The sequence below is a fragment of the Ovis canadensis genome, chromosome 15 (genome assembly GCF_042477335.2).
Source record: "Ovis canadensis isolate MfBH-ARS-UI-01 breed Bighorn chromosome 15, ARS-UI_OviCan_v2, whole genome shotgun sequence".
Classification (NCBI taxonomy): Eukaryota; Metazoa; Chordata; class Mammalia; order Artiodactyla; family Bovidae; genus Ovis; species Ovis canadensis.
The window spans coordinates 22,026,880-22,048,019 of NC_091259.1; the positions used below are offsets into that span (position 1 = coordinate 22,026,880).

Consider the following 21,140-nt stretch of genomic DNA (forward strand, 5'->3'; position numbering starts at 1 on the left):
AAATGGCATGAGTGGAGGTAGCTCATGGTGTGTGGGTAACAATGCCATGAAAACTATAGCTCCTAGAGCAGACTACTCTCTATGGAAATAATCACTGGAGCAGAGATTACACTGAATTCCAAAAGTTTGAAGAAATGGGAATTTACCCATCTTGTGGCAAATTCTTGAGCGGGGATGATAAAGATGAAAACTGGACATGATTTTCAAGGCCATTGATTTGGACCATTGGTCTAGTAGCCATGTGTAAGATACATCCACATGTCCTAATCTGGACCCTGGGGTAACCAGTAGCATGGATTTTATGACAGCTGGGAAGTCAAAGTTGTAGTCTTTGGTCTTGAAACATAGTAAAGGTAATTCAAAATGGAAGATTGCCTATCATTCCTCAGTGTTTCCAGAAGGAGAGTAAAGCCTAAAAAATAGAACCTTTCTATTTCAGTCTTTTTTCTATCATGTGTAAACTCTTGACCAAGGGATAACTTAGGGTGATACTGAAAGGTTGTTGTTGAATTACGACGCCGGGACTCTTGGCCCTCGGAGGAGAAGAATTCAATCTGGGGCCAGAGACGAGGCTTGATCACTCAGAGCTTTTGTGTAATAAAGTTTTATTAAAGTATAAAGGAGATAGAGAAAGCTTCTGACATAGGCATCAGAAGTGGGGAGAAAGAGTGCCCCCCTGCTAGTCTTTAGCTGGATGTTATATAGTCACCAGCAGTCTGTTAATGAAAGAAAGGAATGTCTCAAAACTTAGAATGGCACCAGGCCCCTCACCCATAAGATGCTTTTGGGGACAATCTTGGCTCCAAATGGTTTATCTTGGGCCATAAAATGATTAACTTGAATCTTGAAGAAGGGCAGATCACCATACAAATAGTTTCATGTACATAGATTAGAGGAACAATATCGGAGTATAACATACTGGTTTATCAAGTAGGTTCTGAGCCCAAAAGGCGGAACCAACTTGAAGACAGAGTTTGGGGTAAATGCATAGTACATTAGAATAGCTTAAGATAAACATTTCCATAAGAAAAAGGCATTGGTTAACTTCAGGTGAAACCAGGTATCATTATGACAACACAGAATTTTAAGAGAAACCTCCTTTTAAATTTGTATAGAGAAGGAAAAAATATCGCTAGTTTGTTTCCTCCTGCCGCTTAAGAGAGATAAAATGTCTGACACTTGCAGGCTATTTCCTCCATTTGGAGACCCCTGGCCTTCCTGCCTGTTACCCTCTCAATACTTCCCCCAAAAGCTGTCTTATTCCTTTCATGTAATATGCTGTGACGATTATTTCTCTTACTTTGTTCTTACACCCAGAGGCAGTCTCAGAGCTGATAAGCTATTGTCAACTGCTGTAAGAGAGGAGATATTATGCTGTTATGAACTAACATAATTATCTTCTTTTTCTTAGGTGGCTCATCAACAGTGAGTTTAAACTCTAACCAGGCTTTGGCAAACCCAGTTTCAACGCACACCATCTTAACTCCAAATTCCAGCCTCATGTCTACTTCTCATGGGACACGGATGCCGTCCTTACCCACAGCCGTTCAGAACATAGGGATATACGGGAACCTGCCTTGCAGTCAACCCAGCACATACAGCGTCAGTTCAGGAATGAGTCAACTGACCCAACCAAGAAACCCAAACCAACTGATGGCAAATCAAAACAACCCTCTGATGCCACGGCCACCCACTTTAGGGCCCAGTAATAATAATAATAATAACGTGGCCACTTTTGGAGCTGGATCTGTTGGCAATTCGCAACAATTAAGACCAAATTTAACCCACAGCATGGCCAGCATGCCAGCACAGAGAACGTCGAATGTTATGATCACATCCAACACAGCAGCGCCAAACTGGGCCTCTCAAGAGGCAACAGCCAAACAACAGGAGGCGCTGAAGTCTACAGGAGTGCGCTTCCCCACGGGCACGACTACAGCCTACGCTCCAAACCAGTCACTGCAACAGGCGGTAGGTAGCCAGCAGTTTTCCCAGAGAGCAGTGGCTCCTTCTAATCAGTTAACACCAGCAGTGCAAATGAGACCCATGAACCAAATGAGCCAGACACTAAGTGGACAAAACATGGGTCCGCTCCGAAGTCTGAATCTCAGACCAAATCAGCTAAGCACACAGCTTTTGCCGACTATGAACCAGGCAGGGACAGGGCTGAGCCAGTCAAGGACAGTCAGCCAGCCACCCTCCCTGGCAGCCGGCGGTTTTCCCTCACCCAACCAAAGTTCCAGGGCTTTTCAAGGAACTGACCATGGCAACGACTTAGCTTTTGACTTTCTCAACCAGCAGACTGATAACATGGGCCCTGCCCTAAACAGTGATGCTGATTTCATCGATTCTTTATTGAAGACAGAGCCTGGTAATGATGACTGGATGAAAGACATCAATCTTGATGAAATCTTGGGGAACAACTCCTAGAAGAGAAGAGGGAGACAGTTCACAGACTCCAAGCACTAGAAGGCAGTATTTTACAAGGACTTTGGAAAGGCCAAACTGTTGACTTTTAGTTGGACTCTAGGAAGATACCTTGGCTTAAAAATGGAAAGCAGAAAGTTAACTGTAGTGGTGAACGTTTTGATCCAAATGCTTGTTTTAAATTTCAAACCTGGAGGTAAAACATTGGGATCACCTTTGCCTGTCTAAACTCCAGGACAGTATCCAGTTTATCCAAACAGAACGGTGATGTTGATGTACAATTAGTTGTGTAAAATAGGCTTCCCAAGCTCCTTTTCTCCCTGAAAGAAAAGTAATAGACTTGTAGCTTGTTTAAACCCCATGTCATGCAGAGGTACTAGTTCCAAGCAACAAGCAACAAATTCCTTAATCTGCTCCAACAGATGTATGTGTGGTTTAACCTCGCCACTCCATCTTTTCATTTAGGTTTCTTAAAACTTCCAAGGTAGGTTGAAATGTTATAGATTTATTTGGAGTAACCAGTGTCCGAAGTAAGGGAAAAGTGGAGAACACAGAGAATATCCAGTGGACTCTAGAATTTCTTCCCCAGATTCATCCCTCATTTTTTCAGTTTTCCCACCTATCCTGTACTTCAGCAAGATGCTGTGTCTAGTGAGGAACAGGAACACAGAGCTGGTCAACTTTTTTCCACAACTGATTTCTGAACCCAGTTTCTGAATCTTAAGCTTCAGTTATGGTCTGTCCTAATCATACTGAAATATTAGGACACACCAGTCTGCATCAGATTTCACTGTTTAAAAGAGAAAACACTCCATTAAGCATTGCTTTAAAGGAGATGTATTAGCCACAAATAACCTGAAGTGTTGCTTATTGTTGATGATGCCTGCTGGTTAGTGTTCCCGCTGAGTGAAACTGAACCTGGCCTGCTCTGCTTATTTTGATGGTCAGAGACTGATTTGTAAGAAAAGGAAGTTTGGAGACCAAAACAGAAATTATAAAGTGTCATGTTTTGGTTGAAGATAAGAAGCAAAAGGTCAGACCCAGGGATGGTGGGTACATATCTATTTCATAGGGGCTGAAGGAAAGTGTAATTGAGACCAAAAAAAAACAAAAAAACAAAAAACACAACAATCTGGCCTTATTTAGACACATTATTTGGGTGAAAAACTAAATAGAATGTGATCCGTCAGTAGCAGTCTGCTCATTCTGTTGTCCCTGATGTGATGAATCATTGCCACATGCTAGATGGGCCCTTCATATCCAGGTTTTCTCCCTCAGGGCAGAGCACTGTTTCAGAGAAAGAGTTCCTGCTGAATTGTAACAGATCAGCTGTAAAATGGGGAAGATGTATGCTGATTTGGGATGTATGCAAAATATTACTATCATTTTCCTCATGACAGAGGAACACAGGTTATCTTTAGCCTGTTTAGTTATACACTCACGTATTCAAGTATCAAAAGATATTTAACTGAAATCATTTAATAACTCTTTAGATACTTGTTCTAGAAAGAATACATTTTGAAAGTTCTGCAAAGCCCTCTTGTGATCTTTAAAATGTCTAGAAGCACTCTCTTTCTTTTACACAATACCAACATCACTGGCCCAGAATCTTTTCTGTGCTAGGTTGTAAATATAAATAAATTACTTGTTTTGTAAACTTTTGTAAAGAATATTTTGGTAGAAATACTTAAAGCATATTCTTTGGGTTATATTTATACATATGTGAAATAAATATACTATCAAAAGGTTATATTTTATACAAAAAGTAAATTGTTACCTTTTGTATGCTAATATACAAAGTTTTGTATAATATGATGGTTTATTTTTAGCTCTTACTCTTCACCCTAGATGGTTAAGTGGGAACTTTTGAAAACTATCAAGAGGCTTGTTAGACAAATTTATATTCTGAAACCTCAATAAGAAAGCATTCCAGGTTTCAACTCTTGCCTTTTTTTCCCTGCTCCCAAATCCTTTTTTAATCCCACAGTTCTTGTGTCTTGTTTGATTATTCTGCTGCGCACAGTGTATTGGTCCTTGTTGCATGTGGTCTACTGTGTCTTTTCCCATTTTTATAAAACAGTGTTTCTCCATGCAAAAAAGTAAGGAAGAATTATGTACATATGAACACTTTTGTTTTATGGCTCCTCCATGTTACTGTATATATATCTGCCAGCATGTCCCAGTTACACTCCTGTGATTCAGCTTATTTTTACCCTAACATAAATAGTATGTTTTTGTAGTAGATATCAAATTTAAGAGATAAAGCAATCAGAATGTTTGGATTTTCTTCTATCTTAATGTGAATTTCATAATTAATGTCTATTTATTCAGCTATTCATTAAAATACAGGATTCTTTGGAAAAAAAAAATGGTGTAGTCTATAGTTTCTGTTTGTTGGCAGCCTATTACCAAAGATGATGTAAGCTGAGATAATGATTCGATAGACATTTGCAGCCAAAACTTCAGGATTTACAACTTAAAAGCTATGGGAATGCAATCTCCCTTTTATAGAAATACCAGACTTCTTAATTGTTGGCACTGCTTATCATTCTGACACAGTATCCATGAGGTAGAAGTAATTTTTCTTTTTTTTTTTTTAAATTCAGAGACTAGAAAGTAATTTAAGCAAATAGTTCATTCTTGGCTTCGTGTTAAGCCCAATGAAGACAGATAACTCTGTTCTAAGTGAATGCACTAATATTACTTGCATTACTGTAACTGTACCCATAACTGTAAAGCTTTCAACTTGTAAGACAAGTATTTTGTATCGTGTATAATTTCATGTGTTAAAAAAAAATAGCTTAAAAAATTCCGCATTGGTTCTCTTGTATGAAATCATGTTTCAGTCACCAACAATACTGTTGCACTATCATAGACAGTTCTGATGGGCACATTGATTCTTTGGGAAGCTTCTACTACTAGTGAAGTGCTGACTTGTCTCATTTCAACATTCTTTATTTCACTTAGAAAGTTTGTATTAGGATTCCACGTGCACAACAGCTACCAAATGCTGGAGAAACATCGCCTAATTCTCAGGCACGGTAAACCCTTGCCTGGCCTGCCGTGTGGCATTTGGTCAGCCAGGCTCACTGAACACCGAAAAAGGTAAACACAGCCTCACTGAGCATATTTACACAGTCCTTCTTGGGAGTCAAGGAGATTGAGAGAAAGATGGGCCTTTGCAGGAGACAAGGGGAACCATTCTGTCAAATTTTCTTGCTCAACTGTTGAAATATGTTGTTGGGGTTCCTTTGTCCCTCCACCCTCTGCCAAAAAAAGATGTGTTACGTTATCCTTTTTATTAGCATTATTAATGGAGCAATAATAAAATTGATATTTTATGTCCAATGCCTGTCCAATGACTCTAGAAGGTTGTAAACAAATAAAATCAGCATCAAAGAGAAAGATACATACTGTATTCTAACACATATATATGGAATCTAGAAAAATGGTACTGAAGAATTTATTCACAGGGCAACAGTGGAGAAACAGACATAGAGAATAGCCTTATGGTCATGGGGAGAGGGGAGGAGAGAGTGAGATGTATGGAAAGAGTAACATGGAAACACATTACCATATGTAAAACAGATAACAAATGGGAATTTGCTGTATGGCTCAGGAAACTCAAACACGGGCTCTGTATCAACCTAGAGGGGTGGAGTGGGGAAGGAGACAGAAGGGAGATTCAAAAGGGAGGGGATGTATGTATACCTATGGCTGATTCATGTTGAGGTTTGACAGAAAACAGCAAAATTCTGTAAAGCAATTATCCTTCAATAAAAAAATTTTAAAAAAAAGATTAACAGATTTCATCACACAAACACTTAATTTTTCTGTACTAAACAAAGACTGCCTACCTGCCTGCTAAATTGCTTCAGTTGTATCCGACTCTTTGCAACCCCATGGACCGTAGCCTGCCAGGCTCGTCTGTCCATGGGACTCTTCAGGCAAGAATACAGGAGTGGGTTACTATGCCCTCCTTCAGCAGATCTTCCTGACCCAGGAAATGGAACCTGCATGTCCTTCAGCTCCTGCATTGCAGGTGGATTCTTTTCTTGGAATAAGACAAATGGAGAAATATATTTTCAACATACATAACCTGCAAATGATTTATAACCTTACTTTACTTTTAAAAGATACATTGGGAAGTAATTCATATATCAAAAAATCTACCCAGTTTAAGTGCAAAATAAAAAAAAGTAAAAGACAACAAAAATAAAGATGAAATATATAATTCTAAAATTATCAAATCAATCCTAGTATGTACCCATGGAAGGATAGCTGAGAAGAAAGAGGGTAGACATATATGAGTGAAAAGAGAGAGAAAGCTCAGCTGCTTCCTCTGTGCTTGCCAAAGGCAGTACACAGGCTTGAACAGTGTGTCTACTATTTCCATTTTATATCTCTGTGACTGTGTTTCCTCACTCTAAAATGAGGCCTTGGGGCTGAGATGATTCTCATTTCTTCCCAACTCTAAAAGTCTGTGATTGATTTTTTTCTAAAGCTAAGTGGAAAGTTAACCAAAAAGACTCAAAGCATCGTTTTCAAAATACAGGAATCACTGTCCAATCAACCTTTTGAAAAATTTCAGATTTCTAGTCAACTTTATTTACCAAAGCATCCTTCTCCTTGAAAATTCAATCATATGAGAATGAGATTTCATAAAAATAAGCCAGAAATTGTTTATAGACAAATAGGAAAGTAATATATATGTAGGTGCCCATTGACTATATACAAGTCCTAAAATTCAAAAGCTGGGGTGTGATAGTAATTGGCCATTTTCTTGTGAGATCATAGAATTTCATAAAATATTTGCCTACCAGGGGGAAGAAATTCCATACTCTGAGTAGTGTACCTCATTGGATGTATAATAATGGACTTTTGTGAGTTTTAAATGGCAGTATAATATCTTTTAAATACACTTCCTAAATTCCTATAACAGACGAAGTACAGGTAATGCCCTACTATTAACTTCATTGTCAATAATAACATTACTAAAACACCACACCATGAGAATTAAGAAAACATGTATTGACCTTAGATTTTTAAAACTAAAGGCTGTCATCTCTGACCTGCATGCAATAATATTAAAGTGGGTTTTTGTTATTGTAAGTTTTCTTTTTGCCAAATTGAATCATCATTAGTGCCAGGATGTGCATAAATAAGTAGAAACTTTTTTACAATACTTAGAATTCTATCAGAAAGAGGAAAGGAGAATGAAAGAATAGTATATGAAAGACTGTGTAAATACATGGGAGGTTTTTACAGGGTTCTTTCAGCAAAAAGGATAGAAGGAGGAAGGAAAAAAGGAAGAAAAAGACCTCCAACAGGCTTAGAGAAAGGAATTTACTGGTGGACGTAACTACAAAGGCCAGGTGCTAGTTCTGGGTTTAGGCAAAGCTGAATCCAGCAGGTAACAGCATCATCAAGAATTGTTTCTTTTCTGTCCCTCACCTTTGCTGCCCTGTTCTCTTGACCCCATTCTCAGGCAGGCCCTTCTTCATGGTGGCAAGATGGTTGCTAGAAGCTCTAGACAAATCCTTGTAACTCCCAGTCCCACATGACCAACTTTGCATCTCACAAGCTTTGATTCGGGCATGTGCCCATCCCCGGACAATCACTTTGGCCAGAGAGGTGAGGTCTGATTAGCAAGCCCGGAGTCAAATGCCTTTTCCTAGAGGCAGAGGATGGAGAAGGAAATGGCAACCCATTCCAGCATTCTTGCCTGGAGAATCCCAGGGACAGAGGAGCCTGGTGGGCTTCCGTCCACGGGGTCGCACAGAGTTGGACACGACTGAAGCGACTTAGCATGCATGCATGCTTTGGAGAAGGAAATGGCGACCCACTCCAGTATTCTTGCCTGGAGAATCCCAGGGACAGAGGAGCCTGGTGGGCTGCCGTCTATGGGGTCGCACAGAGTTGGACACAACTGTTGCGACTTAGCAGCAGCAGCGGAGACAGAGTAAGTGTTAATACTACCAAACTATATGGACTAAGAGTGGGAAAGAGGTAATTTCTCAAAAGAAAATCTGATTGCTCTTGTCAGAAGAAAGAGGGTTACTGAGTCAAGCTCGCTCTGCTTGCCACATGTCAGGCCAATGAATCCAAGAGGTGTTGAGGCAAGAAATTACTTTATTTGGAGGGCTGGCTGACTAAGAAGATTGCAGAATAATATCTCCAAATAACTATCTTACCTGGGTCTGGATGCCAGGTTCTTTTATGCATCAGAGATCAGAGATGGGGGGAGGTGAGGAAACAAAGTAAAAAGGCATTAATCTTGCAAATACCCCCTAGAATGGCAAGCCTCAGGCGGGGGGAATGTGTTAATTTCTTTCTTCCTGACATCCACAGGTGGACAGTGTCCTGAACTAAGTCACTTTAATGGTCAGGCAGAGGGGCAGGATTCTCTGAAGCAGGCCTTTAGGTAAGATTATAATAACAAAAGCAATAGAAAGCAAGTCAAATAAATAATTCCAACATGGAGTCAGAATTGACTTCTTCTTTCTGCAAGAAGAGAGAAGGAAGAAGGGAGGGAAGGAGGGCAGAGGGCAGGGGAGTGAGATAAAGACGTTGAAAATAAAACCCCAAATACGTAGTATCATTTATTGACTGTGGTATTTCCACACACTGTTTTTCTCACATCGTCAGTGTCAAAATCTCACTAACTCAAGCCTACTCAACTGCTTCCAAATCAAACCTACTTACTGCATCCACCTCCTAGTCCCACACACCCAAAGATACACTCTCTTCTGCCAGGTCAAGATGAACCAGCAGTTTAAGCTCAAAAGATGTTTATCCCCTCCCAGTGTATGCAGTTGGAGAAAGAATAGAATGGCGGTAATAAGGAGTTCTATTGGAACAGAAACTGACATGTAAACATCACATCCTTCCGACCAAGAAGAATCAAGACTGTTCTGCCTTGGAGCCTTCAAATCAATGGTCTGGGGAGGAGAAGCATTACGATCTCCCCTCTTTCCTCAGGATGCATGCCAGCTGCATTTTACAATGGGAATAATCACCCCTTTCCTCAGGAAGTATATTACAGTAGGTGCTGGGGTGGGGCCCAGGGAATCAGACTTATCTCAGGTCCCAATTATATCTCCTGCTACAATGTTCATCTGTTTGAATGTGTGGTAATTTTAGTTTAGAACTGAGAGTTCAACTTGTCAAAAAGTATCACCACCTTCTAGTCAGGGAAATAGCCACTTTAAATAGTTCAAGTGTCAGAGAAACTCCCATACAAGGAATTGGTGCTAAGGATTGTTTCCATGGGTGATGGTTGAGCTGAGAAGCTGAATGGGATGATAAGGGCATCCTGAGATGAGCAAAGAGTCAGACACGACTGAGTGACTAACACTTTCACTCTCTTCAGAGCACAAGGTTTAAAGTAAAAGGAACAGAGCTACTATAGAGTCAGATTTCTTCTTCCCTATTGCATAAGGAAGCATAGAAGTCCTCTTCCTCATTCTTGTCACCTTGTGATGACAAGATAGTTGCCTTAGCCTCAAGTCTGTGTCCCAAGCTGGAAACATGAAAGGCAAAAATTATGAAGCGCAAAAAAAGGTTACTTTCAGAAAATCTTTACCTTTTCATTTGGGAAAGGTCACTCCTTGTCAGAGACTTCTACCACACCTCATTAGCTATGACTGTGTCTATGGCCTTTCAGATCTTTAAGAGAGGCTGGGTATTAAGGATTTAGAGTTGTAGGCACTGGAGTAGGGGATAACAAGGGAAACAGGAGGTTGGAAATGATGGTAAATGCAAGTATAAAGACATGCACGGGAATGAAAAACATAAATTCAACATTTTAATCAGCTTTGAGGGATTATAGAGAAATGTGATTGAGAAGTATACCCAAGAGACTCAAATTATGTTATTTTCCAAGGAAAATTACATGACTGTTGTTTTTGATGACTTTTTATATATCTGAAATAGATTCCTAGATATGAAATGAAAGCTAAGTTAAATTATTTGGAGTTTTCACTAATAACATTCTATTGTGAATAAAATAAATGAATATAAACAGTGATTGATTTAGATTTATTGTGGTATGCAGATAAGATACACTCAAAGGCCCTCCTAACTAAAATACTAAATTTTAAAACAAAAGGAAGGTTCCAAACTTACTGAAAAGCTACAAAAATAAAAACTATGTGTGGTTGGCATAAGCATAGTCATAAAGATCCATGGAGTAGAATTCAGTTCAGTCAGTCGCTCAGTCATGTCTTACTCTTTGCGATCCCATGAATCGCAGCACGCCAGGCCTCCCTGTCAATCACCATCTCCCGGAGTTCACTCAGACTCACGTTCATCGAGTCTGTGATGCCATCCAGCCATCTCATCCTTGGTTGTCCCCTTCTCCTCCTGCCCCCAATCCCTCCCAGCATCAGAGTCTTTTCCAATGAGTCAACTCTTCGCATGAGGTGGCCAAAGTACTGGAGCTTCAGCTTTAGCATCATTCCTTCCAAAGAAATCCCAGGGTTGATTTCCTTCAGAATGGACTGGTTGGATGTCCTTGCAGTCCAAGGGACTCTCAAGAGTCTTCTCCAACACCACAGTTCAAAAGCATCAATTCTTCGGCGCTCAGCCTTCTTCACAGTCCAACTCTCACATCCATACATGACCACAGGAAAAACCATAGCCTTGACTAGACGGACCTTAGTCGGCAAAGCAATGTCTCTGCTTTTGAATATACTATCTAGGTTGGTCATAACTTTTCTTCCAAGGAGTAAACGTCTTTTAATTTCATGGCTGCAGCCACCATCTGCAGTGATTTTGGAGTCCAAAAAAATAAACCCTGACACTGTTTCCACTGTTTCCCCTGTTTCCCCATCTATTTCCCATGAAGTGATGGGACCAGATATCATGATCTTCGTTTTCTGAATGTTGAGCTTTAAGCCAACTTTTTCACTTTCCACTTTCACTTTCATCAAGAGGCTTTTTAGCTCCTCTTCACTTTCTGCCATAAGAGTGGTGTCATCTGCATATCTGAGGTTATTGACATTTCTCCCGGCAATCTTGATTCCAACTTGTGTTTCTTCCAGTCCAGCGTTTCTCATGATGTTCTCTGCATAGAAGTTAAATAAGCAGGGTGACAATATACAGCCTTGACGTACTCCTTTTCCTATTTGGAACCAGTCTGTTGTTCCATGTCCAGTTCTAACTGTTGCCTCCTGACCTGCATACAGATTTCTCAAGAGGCAGGTTAGGTGGTCTGGTATTCCCATCTCATTTAGAATTTTCCACGGTTTATTGTGATCCACACAGTCAAAGGCTTTGGCATAGTCAATAAAGCAGAAATAGACGTTTTTCTGGAACTCTCTTGCTTTTTCAATGATCCAGCAGATGTTGGCAATTTGATCTCTGGTTCCTCTGCCTTTTCTAAAGCCAGCTTGAACATCAGGGAGTTCACGGTTCACGTATTGCTGAAGCCTGGCGTGGAGAATTTTGAGCATTAGTTTACTAGCATGTGAGATGAGTGCAACTGTGTGGTAGTCTGAGCATTCTTTGGCATTGCCTTTCTTTGGAATTGGAATGAAAATGGACCTTTTCCAGTCCTGTGGCCACTGCTGAGTTTTCCAAATTTGCTGGCATATTGAGTGCAGCACTTTCACAGCATCATCTTTCAGGATTTGAAACAGCTCCACTGGAATTCCATCACTTCCCCTAGCTTTGTCCGTAGTGATGCTTTCTAAGGCCCACTTGACTTCACATTCCAAGATGTCTGGCTCTAGATTAGTGACCACATCATCATGATTATCTGGGTCGTGAAGATCTTTTTTGTACAGTCCTTCCATGTAGTCTTGCCAACTCTTCTTAATATCTTCTGCTTCTGTTAGGTCCAGATCATTTCTGTCCTTTATTGAGCCCATTTTTGCTTGAAATGTTCCCTTGGTATCTCTATTTCCTTGAAGAGATCTCTAGTCTTTCCCATTCTATTGTTTTCCTCTATTTCTTTGCATTGATCTCTGAAGAAGGCTTTCTTATCTCTTCTTGCTATTCTTTGGAACTCTGCATTCAGATACTTATATCTTCCCTTTTCTCCTTTGCTTTTCGCTTCTCTTCTTTTCACAGCTATTGAGAGTACAAAAATAAACCCTCACATTTATAGTCAAACTATTTTTGAGAATGCCAAGACAATACAAGGGGGGAAAACGGTCTTATCAAAAATAGTGTGGGTACAATGGATATTCACATGCAAAAGAATAGTGTAGGACTCCTACCTCACACCATACACAAGAGTGAACTTAAAATGGTTCACGAGACCTAAATTAAGAACTGTATAAAGTTCTTAGGGAAAAACAGATATAGATCTCCATGATCTTGAATTAGGCGAGACAGTTTCTTGTGCTTAGTCTCCCAGTTGTGTCCAGATCTTTGCAGCCCTGTGGACTGTAGCTCACCAGACTCCTTTGTTCGTGGGACTCTCTAGGCAAGAATACTGGAGAGGGTAGCCATTCCCTTCTCCAGGGGATCTTCCTGACCCAGGAATCGAACCCTTGTCTGCACTGGCAGGTTGATTCTTTACCATCTGAGCCATAGTTTCTTAGATATGACACCAAAAACATAAGCAACAACAACAACAAAAATAGATGGATTGGACTTCATCAAAAGAAAACACTTTTGTGAGCCAAGGCAACTATCAATGAAATGAAAAGATAGCTACAATATTAATATCAGGATAGATCTCCAGAGAAAAAGCATCACAGAACTAGTAGGATGTTTATACAGACACATACATATAATAAGTATATAAAAAACACTGAATTGGACATATCAAAGGAATCAATTTTATGTTCTGTGATTTATAGCACAATAAAACTATTTTTAAAAGAAAAAATAAAGGGGCATTTTAAAAAAAGATCTCAGTGAGTTGCCACCAAAGTAACCAATATGCCATGCCCAGAAATGAAGCAAGACCAGAAATCCCTGAACATAAGCAAGTGTCAATATCAGCTTTGGCCCTGACAGTTCCTGCTAAAATCTGGAGACCCTGAATTTGGATTTTGGCAACTTCACAAGGTGTGGGAACAGGATATAGAGGCAAGGCCATGTTCAAGATAAGAAGTCCAATTAAAAGACCCCTACAAAAAGCCACTAATCCAAAAATGTATAACCACAGCATAAGGGTGAAAATGGAATAAACCTTGCTCTGGTACAAAGGGGACGAATTCTTCCCTGGAAGTGCTCAGTCACTCAGTCGTGACCAACTCTTTGCAGTCCCATAGAATGTAGCTTTCCAGGCACCTCTGCCCATGGAATTGTCCAGGTAAGAATACTGGAGTGGGTTGCCATTTCCTTCTCCGGGGGATCTTTCTGACCCAAGGAATGAACCCAGGTCTCCTACACTGGCAGGCAGATTCTTTACCACTGAATCACCAAAGAAACCCTAACATATAATAAAAAGTCAGCATTCAAATGAGCTTGGGTTTATATTCATAGAAATTTGCATATTCCAAAACAAATAAACAAAAACATGAGTGTAGAATTTTATTTGAATTATTCTCAGGTTGGTTGCACTCTCAGGAAAAAGACAACAAATGCAATTCCTCTTTGTGCTTAGTCACTCAGTCATGTCTGACTCTGTGACCTCAAGGACTGTAGCCTGCCAGGCTCCTCTGTCTGTGGGATTTTTCTGGTGAGACTACTGGAGTGGGTTGTCATTCTCTTCTCCAGGAGATCTTCCCAATTCAGGGATCGAAACTGCATCTCCTGAGTCTCCTGCATTGCAGGTGGATTTCTTCTTCTTCTTTTTTTTTTTTAACCACTGAGCCACCAGGGAAGCCCAGTTCCTCTTAGGAAGTTTCAATAGTTTTTCACTAAGTTCCAGAGAAAACCAGCATCACATCCATTATCAAAAATCACAAAACACACAAGTAAACAAAGCATTATAAGTGAGAACCAGCATAAACAACAGAGAGTAGAGGAAGACCTAGATGTTGGAAAGAACAGACACCAAAAAAAACCCCTAAATTTAATACATATAAATGAAATAAACAGAAAGAAAGAAATAGAAGCTTAGAAATAGAGCACAAATTGAATACTGTCCCTAGTAAATGTTTAAGCATGCAGAAAATATTCATAAATATTAATAACATTATATACCATGAAATAGTCTTGTCAAATTTCAAAGCATCAGTATTTTCCTGACCACATTCACCATTGTCATTTCACTTAAGTTAGAAATGAACTTTAAAATTATTTGGAAAACTCCATTCACTTGGAAAGGTTTTAAAAATCTAAACAACTCATAGGTTAATGAAAAAACTGTAACAATATACGAAGTATTTGTAACTAAACAAAAATAGAAAATGTATGTTGGTTAAGGAGTTCTTGAAGAGAAATTTATTCCCTTAAATGTTTTTCCTCTGGAAAAAAAAAAGGCTAAGAATAAATTTTAAAAATCTAACTTGAAAAGTTAGAAGAAGTGTGCTGTGCTTAGTTGCTCAGTCGTGTCCAACTCTTTGCGACTCCATAGATGGCAGCCCACCAGGCTCCCCCGTCCCTGGGATTCTCCAGGCAAGAACACTACTATGAATCAATTTATGGCAATACATTAGAAAATACAGAGATAATGAATGAACTACCAGAAAATACTACTCATCAAAACTGATTCAATAAAAAATGGAGACCCTGGATAACATGAAACGTGGAAGCAACTGGGATACTCGTTCAAAATCTTACTGTAAGGAAAACAGCAGAACAAAGCAGCTTAACAGAAAGATTTTACTAAAGAGTCAAAGAATGGTTAAGTGCAATTTTACATGAATTTTTCCAGAGAACTGAAAAACAAGTAATACTTTCCAACTCACTTTTTGAAGCTGGCATAACCTTGGTGCCAAAACAAGACTTGGATGGAAGGCACGTGATAGGAAAATTACAGACTGGCCACACTCATGAGCATAGTTTGAAAATCCCTAAACCAAATTTTAGTCAACACAACCCAGTAGTATAATATATAAAAATCACAGTACATTATAACCAAGTTGGGTCTCTCCCAGGAATATGTTTGGTTTGATATTTTAAAAATTGATAGGAACAAGATAAAGATGTCAGCTATCATCACTCTCACTCAGTCTACTCAGTGCAATGCAATGAGAAAAGAAAGAAAACAGAGAAACATTGCATAAGAAGGACAAAATAAACATTAAATGGATAATCACCAATAGACATGATTATCTATTTAGAAAACCTCCAAAGAATCCAAGGAGTATTTTTTAATATGAAATTGATACATAGAAGCAATTTTGTATAATACCAACTATCAAAAAGTATAACTTGAGAAACATCATTCATGATAACATCAAAAACAAAAATTTAGGATGTATTGAATACAAAAAAAGCTCTCTATGTATAAAATGATTAAATTCTAATAAAAATCACTTAAAAATGAATAGAAAGAATAGAATAAAAAATCATACCATGTTCTTGGACAGGAAGATTCCATATTTTAGTGTCTTCAACTTTATCACAAGGACTTATAGGATACTTCCTGGTGCTTCCATGTCAATGATAGAAGCATATAAGCAATTTCCACAGTCCAGTCTTTACAAAGACAAGGTAACCAAGGATTCAGTTCCCTCAAAGATGAAGGCGTGGATCGCCCCACCAAGGCAAGCTCCTCAAGAATTTCTGACCAAGAGAAATGTACAATGAGTGGTAAAGGGGTTGATGAATACTAATAATAGTCTTAGGACCAACCACAGCTGTAGTATACTTTGGCCCATTAACTCACCCATTGCTTAGTGCTTTATTGTCTCCTTTTCAGGGAACTGCATCTTGAACCTTGAAGAATCAGTGATAGGACAGAGTGAAAATATTGTGGGGCTTGAGTGGATCTGAGTGGTACAATGGCTGCTTTGTAGAAGATCCAAAAAGGACTCCACTTTATTCTCTCAGCCTATCCTGGACAGCTGTTGTGTGAGATGATTACTTCCTGTGTGTCTCTGCTTCTGGGCACCCTTAGCAACCCACAGGAGGGACAAGCCATAAGAGGCGTTGATGGCCTAGGGTGATATTCAACCAATTTAGAACAGGAATTGGTGGATAAATATTCTAAGTTCCACCTCCCTTAGTGGATAAATCTACTGTGTTCTTCCTACTCTTTCAGAGCTGCCAGCAGGAATAAAACCACAGTGATCACGTGTTCGTGAACGCACATTGTATGGGCTTTTCTTCTTTCTGAGTCTTACTTCCTCCTATTTCACAATGCTTCCCAGAATCACTTCCCAGAAAAGCTGCTTATACCCAAATCTTTGCCTTAGGATCTACTTTGGGGAGAATTAAACTAAAAGCCCAAATTGTTCATCAACAGTAGAATGGGTAAATTGAGATGTTGTCCTGAAATAGAATGCTATGCTGCAGAAGAGAATTAGCTAAACACATCACCACAATGTTACAGGGAAAAAGCAAGTCACCAAAATACAGCTCTATTCTGTTTTGCATTTAAAAAGCAAACTAAAGATATACTTTAAAGATGCAAATAGGACAGCAACACTGAAAAGAAAAGCAGGAGAATGATTATCATAAAAGTCATTCTAAAAGTCATATTCTAAAAGTCATTGCCTCTGGGGTGTGTAACAGAAAGGGCATTTAAAGTACTGGCAATATTCTATTTCTTAACCTGGTTGTATGTATGCCAGTTATTCTTTAAATTATACATATGCATTTTATTTGTACTTTGTATTTGATATACTTCATGACAAACAATTTTTTTAAATTTAAATTTATTTATTTTAATTGGAGGCTAATTACTTTACAATATTGTATTGGTTTTGCCATACATCAACATGAATCCGCCACAGGTGTACACGTGTTGCCCATCCTGAACCCCCCTCCCACCGCCCTCCCCATACCATCCCTCTGGGTCGTCTCAGTGCACCAGCCCCGAGCATCCTGTATCATGCACCGAACCTGGACAGGCGATTCATTTCTTATATGATATTATACATATTTCAATGCCATTCTCCCAAATCATCCCACCCTCGCCCTCTCCCACAGAGTCCAAAAGACTGTTTTATACATCTGTGTCTCTTTTGCTGTCTCACATACAGGGTTATCGTTACCATCTTTCTAAATTCCATATATATGCGTTAGTATACTGTATTGGTGTTTTTCTTTCTGGCTTACTTCACTCTATATAATCGGTTCCAGTTTCATCCACTTCATTAGAACTGATTCAAATGTATTCTTTCTAATGGCTGAGTAATACTCCATTGTGTATATGTACCACAGCTTTCTTATCCATTCATCTGCTGATGGACATCTAGGTTGTTTCCGTGTCCTGGCTATTCTAAACAGTGCTGCGATGAACACTGGGGTACATGTGTCTCTTTCAATTCTGGTTTCCTCAGTGCGTATGCCCAGCAGTGGGATTGCTGGATCATAAGGCAGTTCTATTTCCAGTTTTTTAAGGAATCTCCACACTGACAAACAATTTTTAAGCATTGTCACATTAGGTATGTGAAAGACAGAAGGAAGATTGCAATTAATCAAACAATTGATCACTACGTGCAAGGATTTTGCACTCAGATTGCTTAGCAAGTGTTTTCTTTTCATCCCATTCTAGTGAAATCAGAGCTTGAAATCATACAAGATGCATTACATATGTGATTTATGCAAGAAAGACTTCAGAGACCTCCCATTTGCAAAACAATACCGAAAAGAAAGGCCTGGGTCCTCACATCAAAAATTTATGTACAAAGGTGCTTTATAAGCTACATATTTTAGTATTTAAAATTTACTTTTTGTTAAAACTTTTAATTTATGTATATTTGTATGTATATAATCTATGTATACATATATATATAATTCTCTCTTTAATCCAATTTTATTTTCTTTCTAAAATTAACTGACCAACTACCAGTTCTGTTGACATCATACAGGAAGACATCTATTCTACTAAACATTAAGGAATAAACTAAATTTGTATAATTTGCATAAGGCTTTGTTTGAGAACTATTGGGAGGTGAGGATAGAATGTCACAGAGGTTATATATGTTTGAAAAGTAAGCTTGATCCTTAACATTCATTCCTGAGAAGATGTAAGGCTTAAATATTAAGGAAGATTATCTCCAATGTGAATGGATACAACATAAATAATCTTCAAAGTAGTTTTTACTCATTACTCACTCATACACTAACTTGAAAGCAACATGTCACTTTACAAAGCACTGAAGAAAATGTTAAATATATAAAAAGAGAGAGAGATACATAAATCTCATTTATAAATGTGTCTCCATTTGTGTAATTCTGCCTTTCAACAGTTACTGGAAAAATAGAAGATTGCATCTAGTCTTTTGGTCAAAGTTAGCAGGGAATTTTTGTTAATCTTTGGAATAATCAGGAGGTTTGAAGGATGTCTTAATCCTGCTCTGAGTGTGTCGAAGTAGACGTCTTTGTTCATTCCACAAAACAAAGTAAGAGTGGTGATGTGCAGATTGGATTCTGACAATTCAATCCAGATGACTACTTTATTATGGCCAAAAATTCCACATCCCTTATCTAATCCAGAGAGTATATTCATAGAGAAGACACTATAACACAGTCATAAATATTAACATGAAAGGTTATAGGAAAAAAAATAGCTGTTAAAGGACAGGGACTGAGTGAATTCATTTAGTGTTACATATCTATCATGATATTGGTTATTAAGATTTTTTCAAAACTCATTTCAAAGGCTCTCACGTTAGCATTTCAAAGGTTGTGGATAATATTAGGGAGAAAAAGTGTCACTTCTTTTATACACAATAATAGAACTTGAAAACTAAATATGCAAAGGCTTATAAAATAATGTGTATTGGGGAGTTCTGAATGTCCATTGTCCCCACAGATGTCTTAGAACATCAAACTTGGGCACGTTTCACAGTAGTTTTTCTTTCCTGAAGAAGTTATTTGCACTTGGGCAGTGACATGAGCTCTTTTTGTGACAAGGAGAGAAAAGCTGATCATCTCAAAAGAAAAAAAAGGGTAAAAATTTGTATCTCGAAATTTCGAGTTGTTAAACAAATAAAATACTGCATGTGTGTGTTTATTTGCTTTTTTTAAAAAAAATTCAAAACAATCAAGATGTGTTTCACCTGTGAGAAATATGTTCAAACTATTTTGTTTTAAAGTTAAAACGTGTAGTGCTCCATTCAGAAAGTTCAGATTTTTTTTAAAGTTCATTTAACTCTATCATTTTTCCAAATATCTGATGCTTCTCATCCTACTGCAATATAAAGTCAGAAACTACATTATGGATATCTCCTCTTAGTCCTTTAATAACACAGTTGGATTACAAGAATGTATAGCCTTTATTAGAGAACTAGAATTCCCATCTCTGCGCATAGTTCTTGAAGCTGCGCTTCCCAAAGTATATTTCATGAACTACTAGTTCCAAGCTTTGCAACATACAAAGGGCTTCCATTGTCAGATTAGTTTGAAAAGTACTGGAATGCACTCTTATATCCATATAAGGGACACTGGTGTTTTGAAAGTTTTCTTTAGCAAACAAAACTGTTTAACTTATTTTTAAAACAACAATTTCTTAAAATTTTATTTGAGCTTTTTCACATAATCCCAATTGACATCCTATGCTATAGTTAGACAAATGCTGTCCTGTGTAATTTAACCAAAGAGGGTATTCTGGCTGGACTTTAAAAGAATATCCATTTCTATAAAATTCAAACCTTGATATATTTGCATTTGCAATGAAAAAATACTTTCTATATGATAATAAAAGTCTAACATGTTACTGATTTCTCTTCAAGATCAGCACCAGTCTTTTCAGAGATTGTATTTGTTTGCTTGGCCTCACTAAAGTGATACAGAGACCAAAGAAATTTCAGGAGCATTGTCTCACATAATATCGGATACTTTGCAGATAGTGATATCAAAAACGTAAGTTTTCAAATGAGAGGGTCAGAGTAAGGGAAACCACCTGACTCCTGCTATTTTGGAGAAAAGAATTTGGAGGAGGATGAATAGATAGCTGTAATTTTAAAGCTGCTTTTGAGGCTTAAGGCATAGAGCAGAGTCACAGAATACTGGTCTGTGTTATTAGCCTAAGGCATCTTTGAGGAAAACTTGGGAAGACAAAAGTAGGTAGACATTACATCTACTTTCATTATATCTCTTCTAGACATTATATCTACTTTCACTGAACCCTCCTGTTACCTTTTTAACTGTTAGTGCTGACTTATTACCTCCTCCCCCCCTTTTTTTTTCTTTTTATAAAGCAGGCTTTTAAAAATACACATATATTGTTTGTTTATTCTTTTGTTTGGCTGAGCCAGGTCTTAGTTGCTGGATTTCATATCTTTGGTCTTCATGGCAACAGGCAGGATCTTTAGTTGTGGCATGGAGATGTAATTAACCGACTGGGGATCGAACCTGGGTCCCCTGCATTGGGAGAACTGAGTCTTAGCTGCTGCACCACCAGGGAATTCACTAATATTCCCTTCTAACTTACGTGTATTTTTTTTTTTTTTTAATCAGCTCTACCTAAAATCACGGGCTTCCCTGATGACTCAGTGGTGAAGAATCCACCTGCAATGCAGAAGACACAGGTTCAATCTCTGGGTCAGGAAGATCCCTTGGAGAAGGAAATGGCAACCCACTTCAGTATTCTTGCCTGGGAAATCCCATGGACAGAGGAGTCTGACAGGCTATCGTCCATAGGGTCACAAAAGAGTCACATAGCGACAAAACCACCACCTAACATCACACATTGG

At 38.5% G+C, this 21,140-nt stretch overlaps 1 protein-coding gene and 1 long non-coding RNA gene across 2 annotated transcripts in view; both read left to right on the forward strand.

Moving 5' to 3' along the window:
- The window catches only part of MAML2 (mastermind like transcriptional coactivator 2), a 410,701-nt gene extending 404,926 nt beyond the window's left edge, over positions 1 to 5,775 (forward strand). The window contains exon 5 of the mRNA XM_069554889.1: positions 1,412 to 5,775. Within this exon, the coding sequence (XP_069410990.1) occupies positions 1,412 to 2,430 (1,019 nt within the window). The 3' untranslated portion in view covers positions 2,431 to 5,775. The remainder of the gene's footprint in view (positions 1 to 1,411) is intronic.
- Positions 5,776 to 8,778: 3,003 nt separating this feature from the next.
- On the forward strand, positions 8,779 to 10,453 carry LOC138420420 (uncharacterized). The gene is made up of 2 exons (XR_011249232.1): positions 8,779 to 8,851; positions 9,184 to 10,453. It is a non-coding gene; the product is annotated as an uncharacterized lncRNA (long non-coding RNA).
- Positions 10,454 to 21,140: the final 10,687 nt, after the last annotated feature.